The 23,220-nt window shown below is 35.9% G+C and overlaps 2 protein-coding genes across 8 annotated transcripts; one reads left to right on the plus strand and one right to left on the minus strand.

Annotated features, from left to right (window-relative positions):
* Window positions 1-3,603: 3,603 nt before the first annotated feature.
* LOC131160129 (V-type proton ATPase subunit E1) lies at window positions 3,604-17,524 on the plus strand. Of its 4 annotated transcripts, none has more exons than XR_009137936.1 (7): window positions 3,604-4,070; window positions 5,112-5,212; window positions 6,356-6,512; window positions 6,710-6,906; window positions 7,361-7,460; window positions 7,762-7,894; window positions 16,934-17,524. XR_009137936.1 is itself a non-coding variant. In XM_058115485.1 (6 exons), exons 1-6 carry the CDS (start codon window positions 3,969-3,971, stop codon window positions 7,795-7,797), a joined length of 693 nt encoding a protein of 230 aa, XP_057971468.1. In that variant the 5' UTR covers window positions 3,604-3,968; the 3' UTR covers window positions 7,798-7,986. The 4 variants fall into 4 exon arrangements, 2 of the variants coding, with proteins under 2 accessions (XP_057971468.1, XP_057971467.1); XR_009137937.1 differs by lacking the exon at window positions 16,934-17,524 and adding an exon at window positions 15,858-16,115; XM_058115485.1 differs by lacking the exon at window positions 16,934-17,524 and having other exon boundaries at window positions 7,762-7,986.
* Window positions 8,589-21,862, minus strand: LOC131160128 (BTB/POZ domain-containing protein At3g08570). Of its 4 annotated transcripts, none has more exons than XM_058115483.1 (6): window positions 21,052-21,781; window positions 20,820-20,893; window positions 19,718-19,827; window positions 12,449-12,515; window positions 10,038-11,192; window positions 8,589-9,535 (listed from the first exon to the last, which is right to left on the minus strand). In XM_058115483.1, the coding sequence occupies exons 3-6, from the start codon at window positions 19,813-19,815 to the stop codon at window positions 9,014-9,016; spliced, it is 1,842 nt and encodes a 613-aa protein (XP_057971466.1). In that variant the 5' UTR covers window positions 19,816-19,827; window positions 20,820-20,893; window positions 21,052-21,781; the 3' UTR covers window positions 8,589-9,013. The 4 variants fall into 4 exon arrangements, with proteins under 4 accessions (XP_057971466.1, XP_057971464.1, XP_057971465.1 ...); XM_058115481.1 differs by having other exon boundaries at window positions 20,820-20,924; window positions 21,052-21,651; XM_058115482.1 differs by having other exon boundaries at window positions 20,820-20,902; window positions 21,052-21,346.
* Window positions 21,863-23,220: the final 1,358 nt, after the last annotated feature.

Below are 23,220 nucleotides of genomic sequence, written 5' to 3' on the forward strand. Positions count from 1 at the left end.
CACCAAAAGTTTTGTTTTTCGAATAATTTTCTTCATCCCATAAATAATATAAAGTTCAATTTTTTATTAATTTTTCTCGACTCATCCCCTTACTTCTATTGCTTAGAAAGTATGAACAAAATGATTTTTTATTGTTTAAATGTATTTTACTATTTGTTTGTTGTACCTATATTAATATATGCAATTCTCGATTATATATTCTAGAAATTAGGATTTCAATTCATCACTCACATCTTGATTTGGTCACTCCAACGTACAGCCTGATTACTCCCAACTATGACTACCAAATGTATGTCTATCTTACATTCAATTAAAAAAACTTAACTACAAATTTACCCCAACATAACATAAAATTTACACAACAACAATGTATAAAAGGCATGTATTCTAATGTCCTAAATCTATGCCTAAAATATGTATGATGAGTAGGAAATCTAAATATAGCATAAGAAATACATAGGCAATATCTATACAAACACATTAAGCCCTCCTTTGAAATATCTTTAAAAATAAAAAAGTACTCTTTATAGAGCAAATCACATGTGAGAATTCTCCCCCAACAAGTTATCCATAGGAAAAAAGAAATTCTTAAAGGGATAATATATAGAGCATCCAAATTTGTTTATATATATATAAAGTTTAAGAACTCAGGGATGCTTACTACAGCAGCACTAGGCTTGGCCTCGCTACAGGCGGGCGGCAGCGTGGAAGGGGATGGCAGCAGGCAGGTGGTGAGTCCTTGCGGCGGTGCAGTTGACGAGTGGCGGTGCGGGAGGGGATGGCGGCAAGAGGGAGGCAGTCCGACTCTTCAACGAAAAATCAAGAAGGGGCGATTTGGGGGAAGAATGAGCGAGAGTTCAAGGGAGGGAAAGAAGTTGTGGATATATTGGGTGAAGTATTAGCGACGATTTTAAAAACTATCACTAAAAGTCCACTATTGTCGCTAATAATCAGTCTTTAAACCATTAGTGATGGTTTTGAAGCTGTCACTAATAGTGGGCTTTTAGTGACGATTTTTAAAATTATCACTAATAACTAAAAAATTGTTACTGCTATATTGACGTCATTGTTAGAACGAGAAAATCTACATTTAGTGATGAATGCATTAGTAACGCACTGAAAATCGTCATTAATAATACATTATAAGTGACGGATGTAATTATGTATTAGTGATGAATTTTAGTTTCGTCACTAATAGCGCATTATTAGTGACGATTTTTGGTTTGTCATTAATACTTTCGTCACTAAAAAATACATTTTTTTGTACTAAATGCAGAAATACTGACAATAGTTTTCTATATTTTTTCCTTGGCTCTTGTCAATCTTCTTTGCACCATATACCTATAAAGTGACATTTTCAAACTAAGAATATGCATACTCAACTTGAATTACCCCTTTATGTTCATCATTTTGTGCCTCCAAGATAAATCAACCAAGCACAAAGAGCTTAGGCAAAGACTTTTATTCTGTATAGTCATTTTCAAATTCATCTGAATTGTAAGGTAGAATTTTTAATGATCTTGCTTAATTTCAATTTTAATGTCACTTTTTTAAAAAATAGTAAGCTTAAAAAAGAATGACTAAATTTGTAATGATCTTTCTTAATCTTGATTTTTATATCATGAGTCTTGAGCCCCTGATGCAGAAACAAGTGCGGGAAAAGAAGGAAAATTGATCTAGTATAGGTTTGTGGAAGATATTGTTGATGAGAAGGTCTGAATTTGATTTACTATTATCTCGGGTTAGAAAAAGAACGAAAACTCATTGTAAAATGTTCGTCCCACTTGTAAATTAGTTATTGATTTTCTATGTAATTTGCCTTCATCATGAAAATGAGGCATAACTGTTGTAGTGATTCCATGAATTGATTGGTTGATTTTTGCATGTTGTGATACTTGAATTTCTTTTTTTCCCAATTGTGATTTTTTTTATCTAGGATTTTCCTCTATCAATTGTGTGCTAATTGATTGATATTTTTCTCATCTTTTAATGACGCAATAAAACGTATGCAATTGACACTTTTAGCCAAGTTTTTTTTTTTTTTTTTCCCATTCAAGTGCATATAGATTGCTTGTTAAGATGTCAAAGTATTGAAATATTTTTTAGTTTTCGTATTGCAATCATTTCTTATTGAAATTTGTTTCATAATTCATAACAAGTTTACTGTATAATTAATTCACATGAAACAAACTTTTATGAATTATGAACCTAACTATGGCTTAGATTTAGTCATAGGAAAGTATTCATAACTTTTAATTAATGTCATTCAAATTTTTCGAACTCAATGGAGTGCAAAGAAAAATAAGGTAACCATGAACTAGGTTAGTAGTGATGCATGCAAGAACCAATTCCTTTTTGAAAAATAAAACTATTATTTGCTTATTTTCTTAAACTATTTGACAGCCGATTCACTAACCTTATATCTGGAAGCATGGAATTTGAATCTAAGATGTACACAAGACACATTGTTTATAGTAGTTCAGTCGAAAAGAAGTATTATGCTCTACACGAAAATATTTTGGTGGGGCGATGTGATTAAATTAAAATTAATTTAGTTGTATATTCATTTATATACCTTATCTTTTCAAAACATTGATTCTCCCCTATACGTCGTTTCCTATATAAATTTCAAAGGGTTTATGTGTTGAATTTACATTGAAGTAAGTGATTCTTATTAATATATAATTATTTATTAAAAGCTATTCATTATTGCTAGTGTTATGCATATGTTTCAAGAAATCTTATTTTTCATTGTCATAGCTAAAATATTTACGGTCAATGTATGTTAAATCCTTTCACATGCATCACACATATTCCTACTAGTATTATAAAAAAAAATTAAAACTTAATAGTTTGCCTATATTTATTACCCACTGCATAGAGTCTAATCTTTACATTTAGATTTGCATAGATTCCGGCAAAACGTTATACAAAATTATATTGACCTTAATCTAAATCCAAACAAATACGAGCCCAAGTATCAACACTCACACTCTAAAAACACTACCTTAGGGCATACGTGTCATGTTTATTTTATAATTTTAATATTTAAGATAAAAGACATTGACCGGTCCAAAGATTAAGTAAAAAGAGCATAGACTTTTTCTAAGATTTCAAATATCTCAATCACCTCTTCTAAGGTTCGACAAAAAGACATAGACATGTCTTAAGATTTCAAAAATCTCAAAGACATTATCTAAAGTTTCAGAAATTTCAGGTACCTCCCCTAAAGTTTATTATAAAAACATAAGACTCTCTTTATAAGTGGCAAAACAATAATTTTTTGAAGTCTATAAATATCTCAAAAATCAAATATCAAGAAATTTGTAAAATTTTAAAATCGGAAAAAGGACCGAAGGATTTTTAAAATTTCAATAAAGTTCTTATCTTTTTGTTAAATTTGAAGTGAGGTTAGTGTTTTTAGTCTTAAAATTTATTAGGTCTCTATATTATGTGGTGTCATAATAATATTTTATATATGTTCATGTTTAATAATTTTAAAATATATATATAAATTTTTATACAAAACATTGAATATTTATTATTAATTTATTTTGAAAATATTAGAAATTACAAAAAAAAAATACTTTACACAAAATTATTAACGTGCGGCGAAATATTTTTTAGAGTAATTGAAAAATGGAGAAAATGAGGAACTGCGGATTCATTCAAAGCCACTGCTCGGAAGCAGATTGAAGTTCGCCCAAATATTCGCGGTGAAGGCAAACTCAGAACCCTGAAGAAATGTTCTCCAATCTACACTCGCCTCAAACTGTGATGCGACCTTTCCTCCTCGCTCCTCTTCTCGTTTTGGAGCCTCTCGTGTCTCCTCATTTCCTTGAAATTACCATTTTCGGACGCTTCCGTTCTCGCTTTCAATCCCTCTCAGAAAGAACAAACCCCGGAATCAGAGCCAGAGATAAAATCTTGAATTGGGTTTTTCGTGGGAACCCTAGTTTTGGAGAAAGATGAACGACGCAGATGTCTCCAAGCAGATCCAGCAGATGGTCAGATTCATTCGGCAGGAAGCCGAAGAGAAGGCCAACGAGATCTCTGTCTCTGCCGAGGAGGTTCTAATCTATTTCTATATTTGTAACACTTGTTTTAGCAATTTGTATATGATTGATTTTGGTTAAACTTTGCGTTAAGATGAATAATCATGAATGTTCTAGAGCTCATTCTTTTCCTATGTAAATTACGCCTTGTTGAAGTTAGCTGTAGTTATCAGTTGCACATTGAATGATCTCATTGCAATTTGCAATTTGCTTAGTATTTGATCCAAAAATGAAACTTTAGGTTTTTTATTGCATCCGAAGAAAGTGGTCCGTTTTTTCATTCTTACTCTATTACATTAAGGTAGTTCTTGGAGCGTGAATTTTGAGTTTGAAAGAAATTCGATATAATTTCATACTACATAGTTGTTTAACAATTTGTATATAATTGATTTTGGTCAAATTTTGTGAGAAGACGAACAATCATGAATATTCAAGATTTCATTCTTTTCCCATAAATTGTAAGCCTACAATTACGCCTTGTTGACGTTAGCTGTAGTTATCAGTTGCTAAGTGAATGAGCTCGCTGCAATTTATGTAGGATTTGACCCAAAGAAGGAACTTTGTGTTTTTTGTTGCATCTGAAGAAATGGGTTATTTTTTTCATCCTCATACTCATTTGCTTTAATGCTGCATTTGGGAGCATGAATTTCATGCCTTGGATTTGGATTTGGATTTTGGTGGATTTGGACTGAACTCAATATAATTGTGTATTACATTTTATGTACATCCATACAATTCCAAACCTAAGACCTCTCCCAAACATAAGGGAATTATAAATTTCCTTGTGGGTATGTCTTCATCTCACACTATTAACTCTTGCAGTAGATGACTGATTCAATCTCTGCAACGTCCAAAGTGTCATGAAGTTTGCTGAATTATGCTAGGAATTATTTTAGAGCACTGGACTTGTATTTCTTTTGCATTTTCTTAAATTTATCTATTTTCCCCTTCTCTTTGCCATAGCTGGATTTTTAGGAAAATTGAGCAGGATCCATCAAAGTTGGTGGGAGGATCTATTGGCAGATTTTTGTTCACACAAATATATATGGCTTGCAGGAATTCAACATTGAGAAACTGCAACTTGTCGAAGCTGAAAAAAGAAAGATTAGGCAAGACTATGAGCGTAAGGCAAAGCAAGTGGAAGTTCGCAAGAAGATGTAAGTTGCTGACATTGTTTCCTCTTCTAGAGGTAGATCATAAGGCCATCACCTGCGGGGCAAACCTTGGCTTTCATATTGTTGTTAAACATGACTAGTTTGTATTTAAACCCAGGAGAATGGCAGTGATTGATGGCCTAATTTTGTAATTGGAAAAGATGGTTATGATAAGGTTTCTAAAATAGAAGATCTCAATTGGCATTTGCATGACTTTTTGCAAGCTATAGTAGGAGCATTGGATGATCTATCTTGTAGTTCATTTGTAGAATAAGTTTGCTTTGTTATAATAGGCATTGGCAAACCATCTGTGTGTCAAAAAGCAAATGACAATTGAAGTTGCAACGGAGTGAATGGATTTTATAGTGACACGTCTAATGATTGATACTTTTTGTTGATTAATGATATTTGACCAAAATCTCAACCTCAATTTCTTTTAGCATACCTTTTTAGATAACTAAGAAAATTATCTTAAGAGAGAAAAAAAGAATTACAAGTAGTCAGCAAGGTTCCTCTCAAGTCACAAAAGAAGAGAGAGAGAGAGAGAGAGAGAGAGAGACAACTTAAACTCAGCCCAACCCAGAAATCAATGAACTTGATAATGAAAAAGAATACCAAGTAAAAATAATAATAAAATCCTTTTATCTCTTTATAATTTTAATTACAAGTTCAATATTTGTTCCATCTAAAGTTTGCCGTAATTTTACCAAATTCTAGATCTGCTTAAATTGCGTATGTTTCTGATTGTAGCTTAAAATTTGTATGCACTAGAGTGATGTTTAAAAATAGAAGTGTTTACATCTGGAGTAGACTTAATTGATCGGAATACTTTTTTAATAAATGAGGCTTTAGACTAAATTGTATTGACTGATAAATCAACAGAATTCTTTTTTGGATTCTCAGAAGCCTGATTTGCATTTTTCAAGGTTGCGTTATCTTTTAATATTTAGCAAATGTGAGAGATGTTTAGACCATTGCCGCTAGAAAAGTTTTGCACTTATATAAAACTTCTCTTGTGTTTCATTGGAAACATATATCCTTATATTGGCTTCTAATTGAAGTTGGGATATACTAATGTCCATTTTGTTTATTACATTTTTCTCTTGAACTTCAGACCATTTGATTTCTGCAAATGTTGTGATCCAGTGAGTACTCAACACAGCTGAATGCTTCCCGTATTAAATTTCTTCAAGCGCAAGATGATGTGGTGAATTCCATGAAAGATTCTGCTAGCAAGGAACTGTTGCGTGTTTCTAATGACAAAAATGGATACAAAAGACTTTTGAAAGATTTGATTGTTCAGGTATGCAATGTGCATCAATTTGCTTCATCTGTGTTAAGCTTGTATAATATTATTTGTATGCTTTACACCTTTTCAGCGGCCCTATCCACTAATTTGAAATTTTTAATCCTGGCAACCAATGCTTAACGTTTTGTTGTGGCCTCTTCATTGAAATGGTAAGTCCTATTGATTCTGGATCTGTTTCCTTGAACTTCCAGGGTTTGATATGGCTAAAGGAGCCATCGGTGTTGTTACGTTGCAGAGAGGTTGACCGTGGGCTAGTTGAGTCTGTCCTGGAGAAAGCAAAACAAGAATATTCTAACAAAACAAAATTACACACTCCTAAAGTCATCATCGACAACAGTGTATTTCTCCCACCAGCTCCAGCCAGTGCCGATCCCCATGCTTCTTTTTGGTAAAATTTTTGTGATTGCACCTGCAAATTCCTGCATCTTTTGATGGGTTGCCAAATCATACTCCTGGATTTACATTGTCACTCCTATAGGATCGTGTTAGGATTCGTAAAATGACTTTGTTCTTATATGTTGACTATTATATTTGCTATTATGTATGGTCCACAGATGATAGTTTTAGTTTCATGTATTGAGTCTTTAAGAATAGGTTACAGCTTATTCCACATAATTTGACGTATACACATCAGGAAACATTGCACGATTTGCTGATTTAAGGTTTAGATTTTTGCAGACAACAGAGTATATCTAGACTCCCAGATTCTTCCAGCATGCTTCTATATTGTTGCTTTTTCTTGTTTTAGATTGCATACTGTATGTTGTTGCTATTTTACAATTCTAAAGTCATATTATGGATTCACTTGTAACCATTTTCCTGAATTTTTCATGGTTCGAAAGCTCGGGAGGAGTGGTGTTGGCTTCACAAGATGGGAAGATAGTATGTGAGAACACTTTGGATGCTCGTCTGGATGTCGCTTTCCGTCAAAAACTACCCGAGGTACATCTGCAACATATCGATTCATTTGATGGTTGCTATCAGCGGTTTCATTTTTTGCTCCCAACAGCTTGAATTTGTTTACCCAAATTTTTGTCCACTGTGCACCTGTGTCCAGGCTACGTCGCTCTCTAAATTTATAGGCAATGTTCTACAGTACCTTTCATTTTACATGCTACTTCATGAAGTAAATAAGAAATATCAGAAAGAGCGATAAATAAAATAAAAACTGAAAAATTATCTGATTTTACTTTGTTAATCTTTGCAATTTTTTTTTTATAATTTTTTTGGCTCATCCATGCAGATCAGAAAGCTTCTTTTGGGTAGTGTGGGCGTCTGACTGGAACTTCTGATTGAAGCAGGAAGCTTGGGGATTATTTGGATGGAATTCGGGCATATCTTCATTCGTTTTTTTTCAGATTAGAAGACCTTTGGTGGTAATTATTTGATTGTATTGTTCTGTAATAATTCTGTGTTGGTTATTAGTTGAAAAATAAAAAAATTAATTGATTTCAGCTGGTGTTACAAATTTCTTGCTCTCATTTGTAGACTGATTGTTGTGTTGCATAATTAGTGTTCTGCTATTTATAAATGCAAAATAACCTCAGTTTAATTCTGAAGATTAATAGGAGGCAATCTACCTGTTTTTGCCCATTATATTTATAAAATAAAATAGAAAATTCTTTTACAATTTCTATTATAAAATTTTTACTCGATGATTAATTTAGTAAACATGACTTCTACTAATAACAATCATGTTTTCAATCTTCCCTCTTTTATCATTTATTACTATTTATGACTTGAAAGTTGACAAACCCAAGTGTAAACATGAGGGAAGAGGATGTTATTTTCAATAGTCTTACAAGTTACATTTTAAGCATAACGTTCATAAATCATGGACACAGATAAATTTGATAAAAATTAAATTTAAATACCTTTAGGACCCTGATTATCTCTATAACTCTCCATTATCTTTCACAAAAAGGACTATTGTGTGAAAATGGGCCTATTTAATTGCCAAAACAGTTTTGAAAATTCTTATTTCTTTAAAAAAAAAAAAAAACCTAATTTGGCCCTCGATTTTTTTCTCTCTTCTGTTTTTTGAAGGATTCTCCGCAGGTCTTAAAGAGCTAGGTTTTAACACAATTTACTAATTTAGAAAAGTGGATTACAAATAATAAAGTAACAAATTCTTCTCCCTCTCTTCCATACGAATATAGAACATACATTTTTGGGGGGCTGTTGACTGTATTGCAGGCGAACTCATGACTAGATTAAACTCCAGTAAATGCAGGCAGCAGAGGGGACCTGCTCATACATTATGGCCTTATGCTTGCATCCATATATTTATTCTCAACTTGTAGAACATTTGGCTTGTAATCTCTCAGCTGGAGCCTTCAATTGTGGTGACATTCCTCTTTGCTCGATGCTATACCATAACCATCTCAGCTCGGAAACTGCCCGTTTCTACTGAAACTCCCGTGCATTCATTAATGCATGATACCGCTGTTCTGTGTCCCACCGCCAAAAACCGAACTGCAAAATTGAACTTTTAACTAGGAAACAGAATGCCTCCTGGTCCTACCAGATTTCCCTTCTGTCCGTGATTTCCTCCCTTGCTTCAGTCGTTTCCCCCCAGTTGGAGCATTGAAAATTCCAATCCTCCCGATCCCTTTAGAAATTGAGGTCAAGAAAGTTTTCCCATTTCCTGATTTCTCCAGCATCCCTTGTTTCATGAACGCCTGCTCCTTCTCCAACTCACTGAGCCTCACTCGCATTCTTGAAATCTCTAGCTTCAGTTCTCGGTTCTCCCTCCTCAAGGAAGCGTAATTGTCTCGTGGGGACATTGCTGCACTGGCAACACCACTGCTAATTTTTTGCGACATAAATCCATCTCCAGAACTACTGGATAGGGCATTTGTTAGGCGAATCTGCTCGAAATAGAGGACTCGTACAGTCATTTGGACTGGGAGCCGATCATTCTGTGCTGCATGATGACAGGCTTCTTGAGATAGCTTTTGGCAATCTATGAACTTGCACAGCTTCTTACACTCATGCTCAGTTAACATTGGATGGGCCTAATCAGGGGAAAAAAAATTTTAAGATACACAGACCCAAAAAAGTTAAGAGTCGTCTACAAATTTCATCAGATCAGTCAAGATGTCAAAGCTGGACAAGTTTTTCTAAAGCATATTGGATCAAGTTTATAACCTAAAAAAACAACCATCATAACATTATAGCCACCAAAATAAAAGTACAAGATGCTATTTATGGGGGAAAAAAAGAGACCCACCCCTAGAGCAACTGTTAAAGAAAACAGTATTTACTATAGGGCAATCAGAAAAACATAAGGGGCTTAAAATGCACTGATTTGTTAGGAAGCCCAAATGCTGTATGCCCACACTCTGAGGTTATGCCAATGAGGATAATTCACACGTCAATTAGAAAACAAAAGCGGGTTAATAACACTAATCACAGAGAGGTGTGTGACAATAGATGTAAAAGCAAGCACGAGTATTATATTGCAAGAAATGCCAAGATGGTATTGATGGCATTCTATCATTTAAGATGAAAATCTACCTTCAAATATATATCAATAGCTCTGTAGAGCCCATCATCAATGACACGAGCATAATCAGGCAGTATCTCAATCATGGCGATGAATTTTTGTGAAGTCAGATAGGGATCTGGAGCAATTTCTGCTAGATATGCATCAATAAGCCGCCCAACTTTCAAGACAGAACCGTGGCTTGGAGAACCAACGCCTTCTGATTCAAACCCATACTCTTCACTTTCTTCCTCTTCAATCTGCTGCAGGAAATTCACAAGTATCCGATGGACAGAATCGACATCAAATAAGGAATCTCCACTATGGATGTTTGGTATGAGCAGATCATCCAGAGAAACCATTTCCAACCGAAAACCAATCCTGCGTTCAAGCTCCATCCTGCAGGCAATGGTTGCATCCACTGTTATTGCCATCCTCAACATCCCAAACAGGAAACTAAGAGGAATAGATGAGCTTTTCTCTGCTGGCATAAGTTTCACAAGAGTTTCTACCTTTGCCCTCTGGTCATTCTGCACCATGCCAGGACTCAGTTTTATTCTTTCAGAATCCCAAGTTTGGCGTTTACCAACATCATTCAATGTGGCCTGAGCATAGTGCATTAAAGAAGCTGTAATGCTATCAGGACGAATACCCATTCTGTCCAGAGCAGTGATAACTCTCTGATAAAAGTCAATTTTTAGTACCGAGAGATCTTCAACCCACCACTCAAGGCAGCCACCCTTCAGTTCTGAAGATCCGCCATCACAATCTAAACGAGATAAACCAGATACCAGTTGCTCCTTACAAGCATTCATGGCAATAGCATCCACACATCTGCTAGGAAGTTCCACTTCCTCTGCTATAGAGAGTAAAGCCTCACAGGCAGATAGCACTTCCACTGATTTTTCAAGACTTTGAAATACAACCTCAATCAGATAAGTCTCTGTTCGTTCAATGAGGTTTTCCTCCCGGTAATCTTCAGTCATTTCTAGGTATTCCGCAGCACAGCGTAGATGGGCTACATTTGTAGTCATGATCTCGAAATTCATGCCATAACAGAAATTCACTGCAAGTTCAAATGTCTGTGGCCCACCAGGTAAATTAAAGAGCTCCAATTTTGACATATTTGAGTCCTTTACATTTGCCACCATTTTCCTAATCTTTCCACTCCGAGATACCAGGGGAAACTTTAATAAGCCAAAAACCAATAAGAGAATTTGGTTAGATTTAAATAAATTAAGGACTGAGAAGTTAATTAAAGATGAACATGAATTTTTTCTTTTTGGTGGTAGCGAAAGGGAAAGAATTGGGGAAAGCTCTTCTTTACAAAAGTAAATCTAAAAGATACATGTATCAGCAGCCATTGAATTATTTCTAGCTCAAAAATGAACAATGAGACCAGCAGTGATAAGAGTCTCGAGGACAATTATACGCTGGAGAAATGTCCATAGACATGTGCTCGAGAAAATATGAAATTAGATAAAAAAAAAAATGCAGATTGTTAGAATACAGGGTTGCAGATTGCAGAATTTAATCTACCCATAAATCACAATGAAGGATTTGTCAACTAAATAAAATTATGTAATTCCATGTCCAACATTACTTGTTAAGAGATGTGCTAGGGGAATGCTAAAGCATGGTCTGTCACTATCTCTTCAAAAGTTAGGCCCTTTTTGAGTTTATGCACATGCATGTTGCTTATACATATCCTGCCTCTGGCATGTGCCTGTGCCTGTGTCCGTGTCTGTGTCTATTTAGCAATAATTACTTTCACTTACATACCAAAAGCATTGTGTTATTCCTAAATTTGCAACTGAAAATTCAAATTATTCCTTACTTATAATGGAAAATCGGTTAAAAGCATTTTGAGGCATGACATGTACAAATTCAGATAAGGAGTCAGTCAGACTTGGGCGTTCCATAAACCAGACTGGGTTCATATTATTCAAAATGAAAATTATGACATCAAAGAGCATCATGTAAATTTTCAAAGATAAGACTACCATAGCATCTCCAAGTAACCTGACATAAATTACAATTAGATATCAATGATACATTTAAGCATCCAAAATAGTTAGCTATCTCAGATAAACACCACAAAGGTATGCTTTTAACATGCCAGAGACATCCTAATGGAGACCTGGTTTGCATAAACTGGCAGTTCCAATCAATCAAGGAAATTTCTAGAATTAGCCTGATAACAATGTGCAAATGGATAGAAGTTCTCCAATAAAAATAAAAAATAAATGGATAAAATATCTGGTATTGCTTTCAACTGTCCAAAAGAAGTTAGTGTGACGTTTTAATATCATGGACCAAAACAAAGAAAACAATGTATGAAATCAAAATCAAAATCAAAAATAAGATATAAATTCAGCTGAAATGTTAGTGAGCATGTCACTCAGTACCTCAATTGACACAATTGTTTGGAAGAATAAATTACCTTGTGTAGGAGGAAAGACACTCCATCAACAACAATTGTAATGTCTCCAGCAACTTCTGAAAAAATTCTGTACAAAATAAAATTTTAGTTAAGAGTACACCAAGGAACTGGAACCAAAATGCCAGGTTTAACTAAAATTGAAAACTTTGCAATGGCAATGCATAATTAAGGGGGAGAACTTCGACATCAGAAGCATATAGAGAAGATTTAGATATCTTGGATCTATTATGCAAGCGGAAGGGAAAATTGAAGAAGATGTAGTACATAGAATTAAAATGTGTTGGGTAAAATGGGGGAATGCGTCAGGTATGTTGTGTGATTGTAGAACATCTTTGAAATTAAAAGGAAAGTTTTATAAAACGGCTATAAGGCTGGCTATGCTTTATGGTTCTAAATGTTGGGCAACTAAGAAATAACATGTACAAAAAGTAAAATTTGTTGAAATGTTAATGTTGAGGTGGATTAGTATAACATTAAAAGCTAAAATAAGAAACGAGCATATACGCAATAATTTAGGCATAGCACCAGTCAAAAACAAGATAAGGGAAAAGCGACTTAGATTGTTTGGTCATTTGAAACGCAAGCCGAATAGAGCACCTATAAAGAGGAGAGAGTTAGTTATAGTTTTTGGCATGAAAATGGGGTAGGATTCGACCTAAAATAATTTGGAATGAGCAACTAATGAAGGATTTAATAGCCCTTAATCTAATAGACGAAAATGCTCTAGATCAGATGAATTGGCGGAAAATGATTCATGTAATCGACCTCACCTAGTAGGACTTGAGGCATGTTGTTGTTGTCATGTGTTATATATAAAGAAGATATTGAGCTACTTAGTTTTATAAAAAGTAAAACATTAACTTCATGGATATTTGTCATCTAAAATAGGAAGATCCGAGTGTGAGAAAGAGAAAGTGGCCTCTAGTACTTCATATCCTACCCTCTTGTCTATCAATGCTTGATCATGACATATCCACTAGTAACAACTGATCCAAACATACACAGTTGCTTTCTTCACTTGGTCCAATTAAATGCTTTCCTTTTTGTTCGGTTACCACTTTACATAAGATTACCATTTCATATAAAAGATTAAGCTATTAGGTTTTGGGACAACAACATACATCAAGCCTTAACACTCTCCCACACGTGCAGCCAAACAGCAAATGGAGAGATAAACAAACAATGAATGACACCTATATTGGGAACATGATAATTTTTTACAAACTTAAATGTGGGCAACTAAACTAGAACCCAAGACCTCGTATAGCAACTATGGCTCTAACCATGTTAGCTTTGCACTTCACCCAAAAGCTTAAGTTGTTAGATTGTGGGCCAACAATATATATCACACCTTAAAGCTTTTAAAGAAATAGTCAAACCTAAGCATAATCATTGCCTTCAGCTTAGGGACCATGGCATTTAGTCAACAAAGGCTTGCAATCTTTTAGCTTCTTCTATTCAAAATTCCTGCTTTGCGTCTAGCATGCATATAGTCACAAAGGTTTGATACTCGTTGGGGTTCAATTTGTAAACAAAATGGGTCCCAAAATTCAGAATCGTCCCATTGCATGAAACAATCTGTTAGGAGTGTTCAAGGTTGACTCAAAGGCATCATAAGAACATACACGTGGCATTGTTAGTTTTGATTATAAAATTCTTCCATGAATACCTGATTCTATAACAAATGATACGTCTTCTAAATTATGCCACAAAGATACTACAGAAAATGTGATGCAACAACTTAGATCATGTCTCATCAATTGTCATGTTGGTTTTAGTCAAAGAAACCACTCTTCAATTGTCTTTCTAGTATCCCCTTTATACTTTCTTTCAATTTTTAAGATTCCAATTAGGGTTGCTAGAAAGATTGAGAAGATAATGAGGGACTTCTTATGGTCGAGGTAGAGGATTTTAGGGATCATTTGGCAAGTTGGGATGTGGTGGGAAGGCTTAAAAGAGAGGGTGGCTTGGGTATTGGAAACTTGGTGTCTAAAATCACAGCTCTTCTAGCTAAATGTCTTTCCATTCTCCGCTCAAGAATTCTTCCCTGTCACATATAGTTGTTAAAAGTTAGTATGATTTACACAAGAATGTTGGGATATTAATTTGAGATTTAAATGTTCTTTGGAGAGTCCATGGAAAACTTTCTCAAAGTTATCCCCTCTTCATTCCCCACATTAAACTTCTAGTGGGAAGGGGTAGTAATATTCATTTTTGGAAAGATCCTTAGTTGGGGAATGTAGATTTGTCCACCTCTTTTCCATGTCTCTTTCACTTAAGCTCAAGGTAGGATGGTTCATCTTTTCCATGTCTCTTTCACTTAAGCTCAAGGTAGGATGGTTCATCTTCTTTTCTTGTTGATCTAGGTGGTCCTTTGCCTTCTTGGGATTTCCATTTTTGTAAGTCATTGAACGAGAAGGAGATGGTAGAGCTAGTCTTGTTGAATAATTGTCGTTTTTCTTTGGAGGATAGTGGGTTTGGTCTTTGGATCCTACGGGGTTTTATTCTAGCAAATATTTTTTGTGATTTTCTATCTAGGTCTAACTCACCTTTTCCTCTCTATGGTTCCATTTGGAAGGCCAAGGTTCCCTTTAAAAATCAAGGCTTTTGTATGATTGGTTGTGCTTGATAGAATTAATACCAATAACTTGCTGCAGGTCAAGAGACCTTTGCTTATGATATTATCAAATCACATATAATACTAACAAAAACCCTCCTGAAATAAGAAATAATGAGAAGTATTGGTCTTTTTTTAAGGTATGGTAGCTTCTTCTCACTTACATCAAACAATTTGTTAAATTTTTTACACCGAAAATCACATCTGACCCAAACTTCTCTTAAGTCTGTTGTAGGACTGTATAAATGCGAGTGATGGGAAACATAAATGCATTATTGGGTGCAAATAAACAAGCTCCAAGCCATGGGCGTAAATCAATTTGCTCATAAAATGTTATGGCTACATGTTCGTTTAATATGTTATCCACTTCTGTGAATGTTGGATGGGAAGGCAGTGTTCATAACATGAGAATATTTATTTATTGTCTGCAAATGGCTGAACTTAATTTCTTGCATAATAGATTTTAGTTTTTATTGGATAGGAAAATATTATGTGGTTGATGCTAGGTATACAAATATGTATGGTTATATGACACAATACAAGGAGAATCGATACCATTTATCTGATTTTAGGAGGGTCAATACCAGAAGGAATGTTGAAACTTTTTAACTATTATCATTCATCATTATGAAATGTGATCGAGCAATGCTTGGGGGTGTTGAAAGAGAGATTTTCAGTGTAAAAATGTGTATTGTTGTTTGTTTGCATGATCGTACCGTAATTTTATTAGACTAAAAGCACAACGCCATAAATTGTTTGAATTGTATGGTGACGAAAATGTCTCATTATAAGGTGAGGTTGCATCAACTTCAAATGTCCAAGAGCATGCCATATTCGATACAATGCACCCGACTGTGATGACTAATTTGAGAGACCAGGCTGCTAATCAAATTTATGCAAAACGTGATCATATGCAAACATTGAAGGCTTCTCAAATTTATGCAGAATGTTGTAACTCTATTTTTGCAAAGTTGTATTATAAATTCTACTGTTCGTACTCTATTTTAATTTTTCCGCATAAGATCTACTATGAGAAAATAAAATTTTCTAAGATATAAAGCAATAATTTTCCATTAAAAAGTAGGCAAAATTTATTTTATATTAGTGTAGCCAAATAGTACTTCTTTCATAAGTACTTATATCCTTCACTTATTTTCAGGCACAACCAAATAGTACTTATGGCTTCAACACTTCCTTAGGCAAGTACTTATTATCAGTACTTTCCCAAAAAGCACTTTTTTAAAGAAGCACTTTTTTTATAAGTGGTTTCAAACAAAGTAATTTTTTTTCTTTGAAAAAATACTTAATTCTTAAGATTGTAAAGGTACTTATTTTTAAAACGATCCAAATGGAGGCTTAGTATCAAACTCTATGAGAACATTGACCACATAAATAGAGGAGAATGTCACAAGCTAAACTTGTTCAAGGCCTTATGTTTGCCTATAATTGGTTATGTTGTTTTCATTGGATGGGTAACTAATAGTGCTGGTTTTGTTCTTTAAGTTGTTTGGCACCCTAGGGAAAATAAGAGTGATTCGCACATGTTGATGTATCCTTGAACTAGACTAAGAGTTGCATACTCTTTAGGGGTGGGCGAGTGATCATCAATCATTTTAACTCACTAACTATTGTAAATATGTGTAACTTACTTGCCTCCCTCGCTAAACAAAGGCAACCTAAGGAGGTGCAAAAGATGAATTATGTTGCTTTGTTGTTTACAACCTGATTCTTGTGTTCACTTCTTCTTCCTTAACGTGTTTTTTATATTATGCTTGACATGTTCACTTCCTTTGTTTTGTATTCGATGCTCGACACGTTCATTTTTCGAGTTGGCAGTCTACTTTGGACTAACTTGTAAAGTTGCCCAGTGTTTTGAAAGGCATTTTTGGCGCGCCTCGGTGCGTTTTGGGACAAAAACGCCTCAAGGCGTATGTGTAAAGGCGTAAATCCAAGAAAGCGTTCGCCTCAGCCAACAAAGCGTACGCCTCAGCCAAAAAACCACTCTTTTTTACGCCTCATAAGCAAGGCGTACGCCTTTCGGTCTCCCGCGAAGCTTCTTCTCCTCTGCTCTGTCGTCGAAGCCTGACGAAGCCTTCGCTCTCTCTTCGAAGCCTGGACGAAGCTCGACGAAGCCTTTGCTCTCTCTCGAAGCCTCTGCTCTCTCTTTTGAAGACTCGAAGAAGGTCGGCGAACCCTCTGCTTTCTCTTTCGAAGCCTGGACGAAGCTCGACGAACCCTCTGCTCTCTCTGCTCTCTCTGCTCTCTCTCTCGAAGCCATCTGGTCTTTCTCTCTCTCGGCATCTGCTCTCTCTCTTTCGAAGTCTCACGTGTCTGAGTTCTTTATTCATCTCTTAGGTTTTTGTTTCATATTTTAATTGTTTTAATTCTTGCTGCACCTGTTGAAATGTCTGAAGTTGATTCAAGGGACCAAAAAAAAAAAAAAAAGATTTTCTCCATTATTCTAACACTTTTTCTCATTTTAATACTATATATGTAATTTTTTATTTATTAATTATTTTAAAAAAATACAGCCCAAAAGGCTTACGCTTGGCCTTCTAAAACACTGGTTAGGCCTGTGACAAGTGAAGATGTGGGATTTTAGCCCCCTAGATCATTCATGAGTGGCAAGTTGACAAGATTTATAATTTTAATACTTAAACATCATGATACAAGAGAATGGGATATTAAATTAAGAATAGCCAAGAGAATTGAATCCCATAAAATCTAAGTTAAGAGTACAGTAACTGCCAAAACATGACATGTACTGATTTTCTTCAACTAGATTTCTCCACCAATTAATTCAATTTTTTCAATCTATGCAGAAATTATCGAACTAGAAGCAAAGAACTGACCAAAGAAAATAGAGATTAAAAAAAAAAAGCCCCTAACAATGAAGCATGCATGCCAATAATAGAGACCAAAATGAGGTATCTCATGCCCGTGGCCGCAACACTCAAAAGCACAAGGAAAATGGCAGAGGGACATAATCAAAGATATCATTAGAGAGAAGTTGAAGCATTAGTTTGGTCTAGTCTTGGAACCTTTTTGCTCTTCTTGCATGACTTGTTCAAAGCACCGCCACTGAACTTGAAGGAAGAAGACTCTGGGGAACAAAGGCTAGAACTAGGCTTAGGGTTAGGGTCAACAACAAAGTTACAGAGTTCGATGTTGTTTCCAATAAATAGTTCCTAAAGTGGGAATTGGGACTTTTTTTTTTCCTAGTGTGGTAGTGGTGTGAGAACACAAACCGCCCCTCAGAAATGCACAATGCCCTTATCAAGTACTCAGTGACTTATATAAGATAGGGCAAATAGGGTATAGAGTCATAAGTTGTAGAAGAGGGTAGAAATAAAGGAGGTGACAGGAAATAGAGTAGAAGAGGAGGGAGGGAAGGAAGGGCACCTTGCCAACTTCAAAGCCAATTCAAAAATCATTTTTTGAAGGGTATTCTTATCTACATAATAATGTTTTAGGAGCATTTCTATTTATTTATGTGAATGCGAAACAAGTTTTTTCGCATCAAAAATAAAAAGAAAAGGGAAGGGGGAAAACCCAAAAGGCGTAATTTTCAACACGAAAGACAGAAAACAGTACTAGCATGAGAAGACTTTTTTTTAAAAAAATTGTTCCTCGTGTTTAATTTGCTGAAGCCTAAGAAAGATACCCTATCCCCCATTGAGTGTAAAATGGCTAAACAACCACACACTATGAATACTAGGATTGAAGATTATGTCTGTTTTGCAGAATGGAACATGCTAGAAATGTAATGATCATAATATATAGCTTACGAAAGAAATTGTGTAGATCATAAATATCAATTGACCATTCAAAAACATATACTAATCCATAACATGAAATAGACAATGACTATTCCCAAATTTTTCATCCTTTCTTGTTCCATATTGGATAAAATAATGCAACTTCTTCACAAGTGGCATTTTCTAATCATTTTATTGGAACAAAATTTCTATTTCATTATCATCCTATTGCATTATGTGTAAAAAATATCAAGGAATAAAGAGAGTAATGATATCAACAAGAAAGATGAATCTAGTGGAGCTCAAAGTAAACCCTACAAATGAAATAAATAAACGAATACACGAACAAATAAATATTTATTATTGTTTAACTGAGAAATGAAACATTTAGCTCTTAGTTAATAAAAGCAATCAATTGAAACAGAATAGCCCCCCCCCCCCCCCCCCCCCAACACGTTTAGAATGTTATCACTACAAGATTATTAAAAAAAAGCATTAATCAAGTCACAAACAGACAAACAGGCAGGAATAACCATAATTTCGACAATCTCATCCAAGCCCCCTGTAAATTGACAACACGCCACTTTATCCAAAAAAATAAAAGAAAAAGAAGCAAAAAGCCGGAGCGAAATTCAATCTTTGTATCGACAAATCCCAATATAACTTCAAATTTACGTTTTGTTCAAATCTGTCCATTCCAAATCCAGTACTCTTCTCATGCATTCTATGCGCCCAAACACAATATAATTTACTAATAATTTGAAAAATTTTAAATTAGGTGCGAAAAAGAGTGAGAGAGAACTAAAGAAATCCACGTAGCATTATTCCCATGAACACTAGAACTGATAAGAAAATCAGTACTGCTAGCTAAAGCATGAGCGAGAGAGAGAGTACCTGTTAGCGAAGGAGTTAGAGAACTTGGGAGTGGGAGAATGAGTAGTGCTGTAGGAAGAAGAGAATGGAATTTCAGAAAACATTTTCTCCACCTTCATTTCCTTCCGTGTCTGTTAAAATAAATAAATTGTATTATTCTATTGATTAAAGTTATTTTTACAGTAGTATTTATACTAATATTTATATTAATATATGAAATAAAAAACACAGAGATAATAATTAATAAATTAACAACTAAATTAACTAATAAATTAATAATTCTAATACGCCATGGAGATGGTAAATAAAGATTTCGCATAGCTATCTTGTGGTAAAAAGATGAAAAAAAAATTCCATTAATGTTAAGTATGACAGGAGCAGAGAAGGTAACGGCAACGGATCACTAGATGCCGATGCATAAAGCAGGACGAAAACGAAAATTGCTGTGAAGTGAAGGCAAAAAATATGGCCCAAAACGAAGGAAAAGCTAGTAAAAATTTCCTTCAGAATGAAGAAACTCCAAGACATCAACCGTCTCTGCGAAGGAGTGACGAAACACAGCATTGTTGGAGCGAGAATGGCTGACCAGCAAATCAGACCCAATACAAGTGAGACGGAGACGGAGACGATGACAAGGACTAACAGATCAACCAGAAATGAGAGTGGAGAGCTGCGAAGTCACTCTAAAGTGCGAAGCTCCTGACCGGCAATCACCGCAATTAAAAAAATATCAAAGAAAACTGATATACCGAGCCGCATTCTAACACGGGTGCCGAAACAAGGACACGAGAGCCAAAGAAGTGGCCGGAAAACCCAAGGTCGCGAGAGGACCCAAGATGAGTGGCGAAGGTGAAAATACTTGAAGGCTCTGCGAGTTGGCTTCCTCAACAAGTTAAAGAAAACACTTCTTGAGATTGAAAGAGAGGGGAAATGCTCGCCGGAGGATCTTTCAGGAGGCAAAAACAGGTGATTCTGAACTTCAAATTGGAAGGAGTTGAAGAGTCCGCAGGGAACGAACTCTGCAACAACAATCTGCGATCAACGAAATGCAGCTTTTTTATTTTATTTTATTTTATGTTTTTCACCGGAAAAACAGCCAGGATTTGCAAGAGAATCGCGAGACCTGAACAATCAACGGAGCCTGGTGAGCAGTGCTTGAGAGGCGAACATCGACTTGCACATACGAATCGCGACGATCTGAGACGGCTTCGGAGAGAAGCGAGTCGCACTCCAAGATTCAGCGATCCAGTAAGATTTAGAGATAAAAAAAAACATAAAAAGAAGAAACGAAAAATAGATGTACAAAGAACGATCGTTCGAAGGCAAAGAGCCTCAGCCGTGATAAAGGCGCTTACCAGTCACCTTCTCAGTTCTCGCTTCTGCCCTCTGCACTGCGAATCTGCAAGTTGCCGACGCCAGTCACACCACGCTGAGTCTCTGTCTCTCGACTCCCTGTTTTTTTTTCAGCATCTATCGGCGTTGTCTCAGTCCGGTTGTCTTCTCCGGCCAGACCCTTTCGCTCGGCGTACGCTCAACCTCTCCGGCAGTCTCTCAGTCTCTTGTTTGTTCTCAGTTCTTGGCGTCTTCCACCTTCTCCGGCCTCATCTCCGTGCACCGTTAAGTCGCCGGCGTCATATCTCTCCTCCCAGCTCAGTTGCAGCTCTCAGTTTCGGTACCCACAGCAGCTCTGGCATCGTCTCCATCATAACTCAGTTATCCGGCAGTTCTTTTCCATCTCCGGCGCAGTCTCTCTCAGCTCCAGTTCGTCGTCCCGGCTGGTTTCTGTTCGCAGTTTTCCAGCGATCCATCTCAGCTCTGTTTTTCCGGCGATCTCTTCTCAGTTCGACGTTCAGTCTTCGTTCTCGGCGCTCTCTCGAACCGCCGCCGTCGGCATCCCTCTCTGCTTGTGTTCGGGCAGCTCCAGTCCGGCGTTCTCTCAGTTCTCAGGCTTCTCTAATATCCAATAGAGTCATCTTTGATATATATCTGTTGCGAATTGAAAACTAATAGTTTATCTCTAGAAAGTATTGAACACCGTAGACCACCACATTCTATGTCAGCATTCTGCTCAACCTTGGCTTTCCCTCATATGCAGAAGACCGAAGCTGTACCTATCGATATTGGTCCTCGAAGATTGTTGTCTTGAGACATTAAGGAAAGCTAGGAAATTGAGGCTAGTCTCCGTTTGAGCTCGCCTTAGTGGTCTCAATACTCCCATGACACCTTTGGCTTATCCGATTAAAGTCTGAAAATTATCAAATTGAAGGTTTATAATTTTTTATCGTTGCAAAGCTCTGAGTTGCCTCGATTCAGCATTTTTTTATCTGACGTTGTGGAAACATCTGATTTTTCAATGATTGATAATAATGTCACAGGTGCTTCAATCTCTTCTGAGGTTGCTATCTATGGTCTTACCAGCGAACAATACTGATAACTCTTGGATCTCTTATCGTCCTTAAACACCAATTCTGCCAATTTTGCTGGTAATCTTACCTCTTGTCATTCTGCTTCTCTTTCTAACACTGAATGGATTGTTGATTCAGGTGCCTCCAATCACATGACTTCCAATTTGTCTTCTCTTGATAATATTCAGTTTCTCCATCAGTCATGCCCCATTAAGCTTCCAAATGTTGACATTGTTCCTGTAACTCATACAGGCACTATGCGATTTTCTCCTAATTTCTCTTTTTCTAATGTTCTTTATGTGTCTTCATTTAAATTTAACTTATTATCCATCAGCAAACTTACCACTGATCTCAATTGTGTTACTATATTTTTTTTTCCCACTTTTTGTGTCTTTCAGGACCTATCAACGAGAAGGCTGATTGAAACGTGTGAAGTACGGGATGGGATTTATCACTATAAACCTCCCTCAACCTCAGTTTTTCACTCTCAACGTGTTTTTGACACTACTCTTTGGCATCAACGTTTCGGTCACTCTTCCACTTCATGTATTCTGTAAACTTTAAATATTTTTTCTCCTCATTTGCCTTGTGATGTTTGTGCTAGAGCAAAGCATACTCGTTTACCGTTTTCCTTAAATACACATAAGAGCACATTTTGTTTTAATCGGATTTATTGTGATATATGGGGTGGTTATCCTATAGTTTCACTCTCTGGTGCACATTATTTTTTAACAATTGTGGATGACTACTCACATGATACTTGGGTCTATCTTATGCGCATGAAATCTGATACTTTCACTTGCCTTACAAATTTTTGCGCAATGGTCAAAAATCATTTCAATTGCACTGTCAAGTATGTACGCACTAATAATGGTCAAAAATTTTTATCCACCCTGCTTCAAATCTTTTTCCATGATCAAGGCATTTTTCACGAGCGCACATGTGTGGATACACCTCAGCAAAATGGTGTTGTCGAGCGTAAACATCGTCACCTTCTTAATGTGGCTCGGTGTTTATGTTTTTAAGCCAATCTTCCCATTTCTTTTTGGGGCAAATGCATTCTAACGGCCACCTATTTAATTAATCACACTCCTTCACTCAGCCTCAATCATAAGTCCC

This window comes from Malania oleifera, chromosome 7 (genome assembly GCF_029873635.1).
Source record: "Malania oleifera isolate guangnan ecotype guangnan chromosome 7, ASM2987363v1, whole genome shotgun sequence".
Classification (NCBI taxonomy): domain Eukaryota; kingdom Viridiplantae; phylum Streptophyta; class Magnoliopsida; order Santalales; family Ximeniaceae; genus Malania; species Malania oleifera.

Coding starts and splice junctions, on each gene's coding strand:
- LOC131160129 (XM_058115484.1), top strand. CDS start 3,969: ATGAACGACGCAGATGTCTCCAAGCAGATCCAGCAGATGGTCAGATTC. Junction 4,071..5,111: donor TCTCTGTCTCTGCCGAGGAG/GTTCTAATCTAT, acceptor TATGGCTTGCAG/GAATTCAACATTGAGAAACT. Junction 6,513..6,709: donor TGAAAGATTTGATTGTTCAG/GTATGCAATGTG, acceptor TTGAACTTCCAG/GGTTTGATATGGCTAAAGGA.
- LOC131160128 (XM_058115479.1), bottom strand. CDS start 19,815: ATGAAGGTGGAGAAAATGTTTTCTGAAATTCCATTCTCTTCTTCCTAC. Junction 12,516..19,717: donor TCTAACTCCTTCGCTAACAG/GTACTCTCTCTC, acceptor TATTTTGTACAG/AATTTTTTCAGAAGTTGCTG. Junction 9,536..10,037: donor CTATTGATATATATTTGAAG/GTAGATTTTCAT, acceptor TCCCCTGATTAG/GCCCATCCAATGTTAACTGA.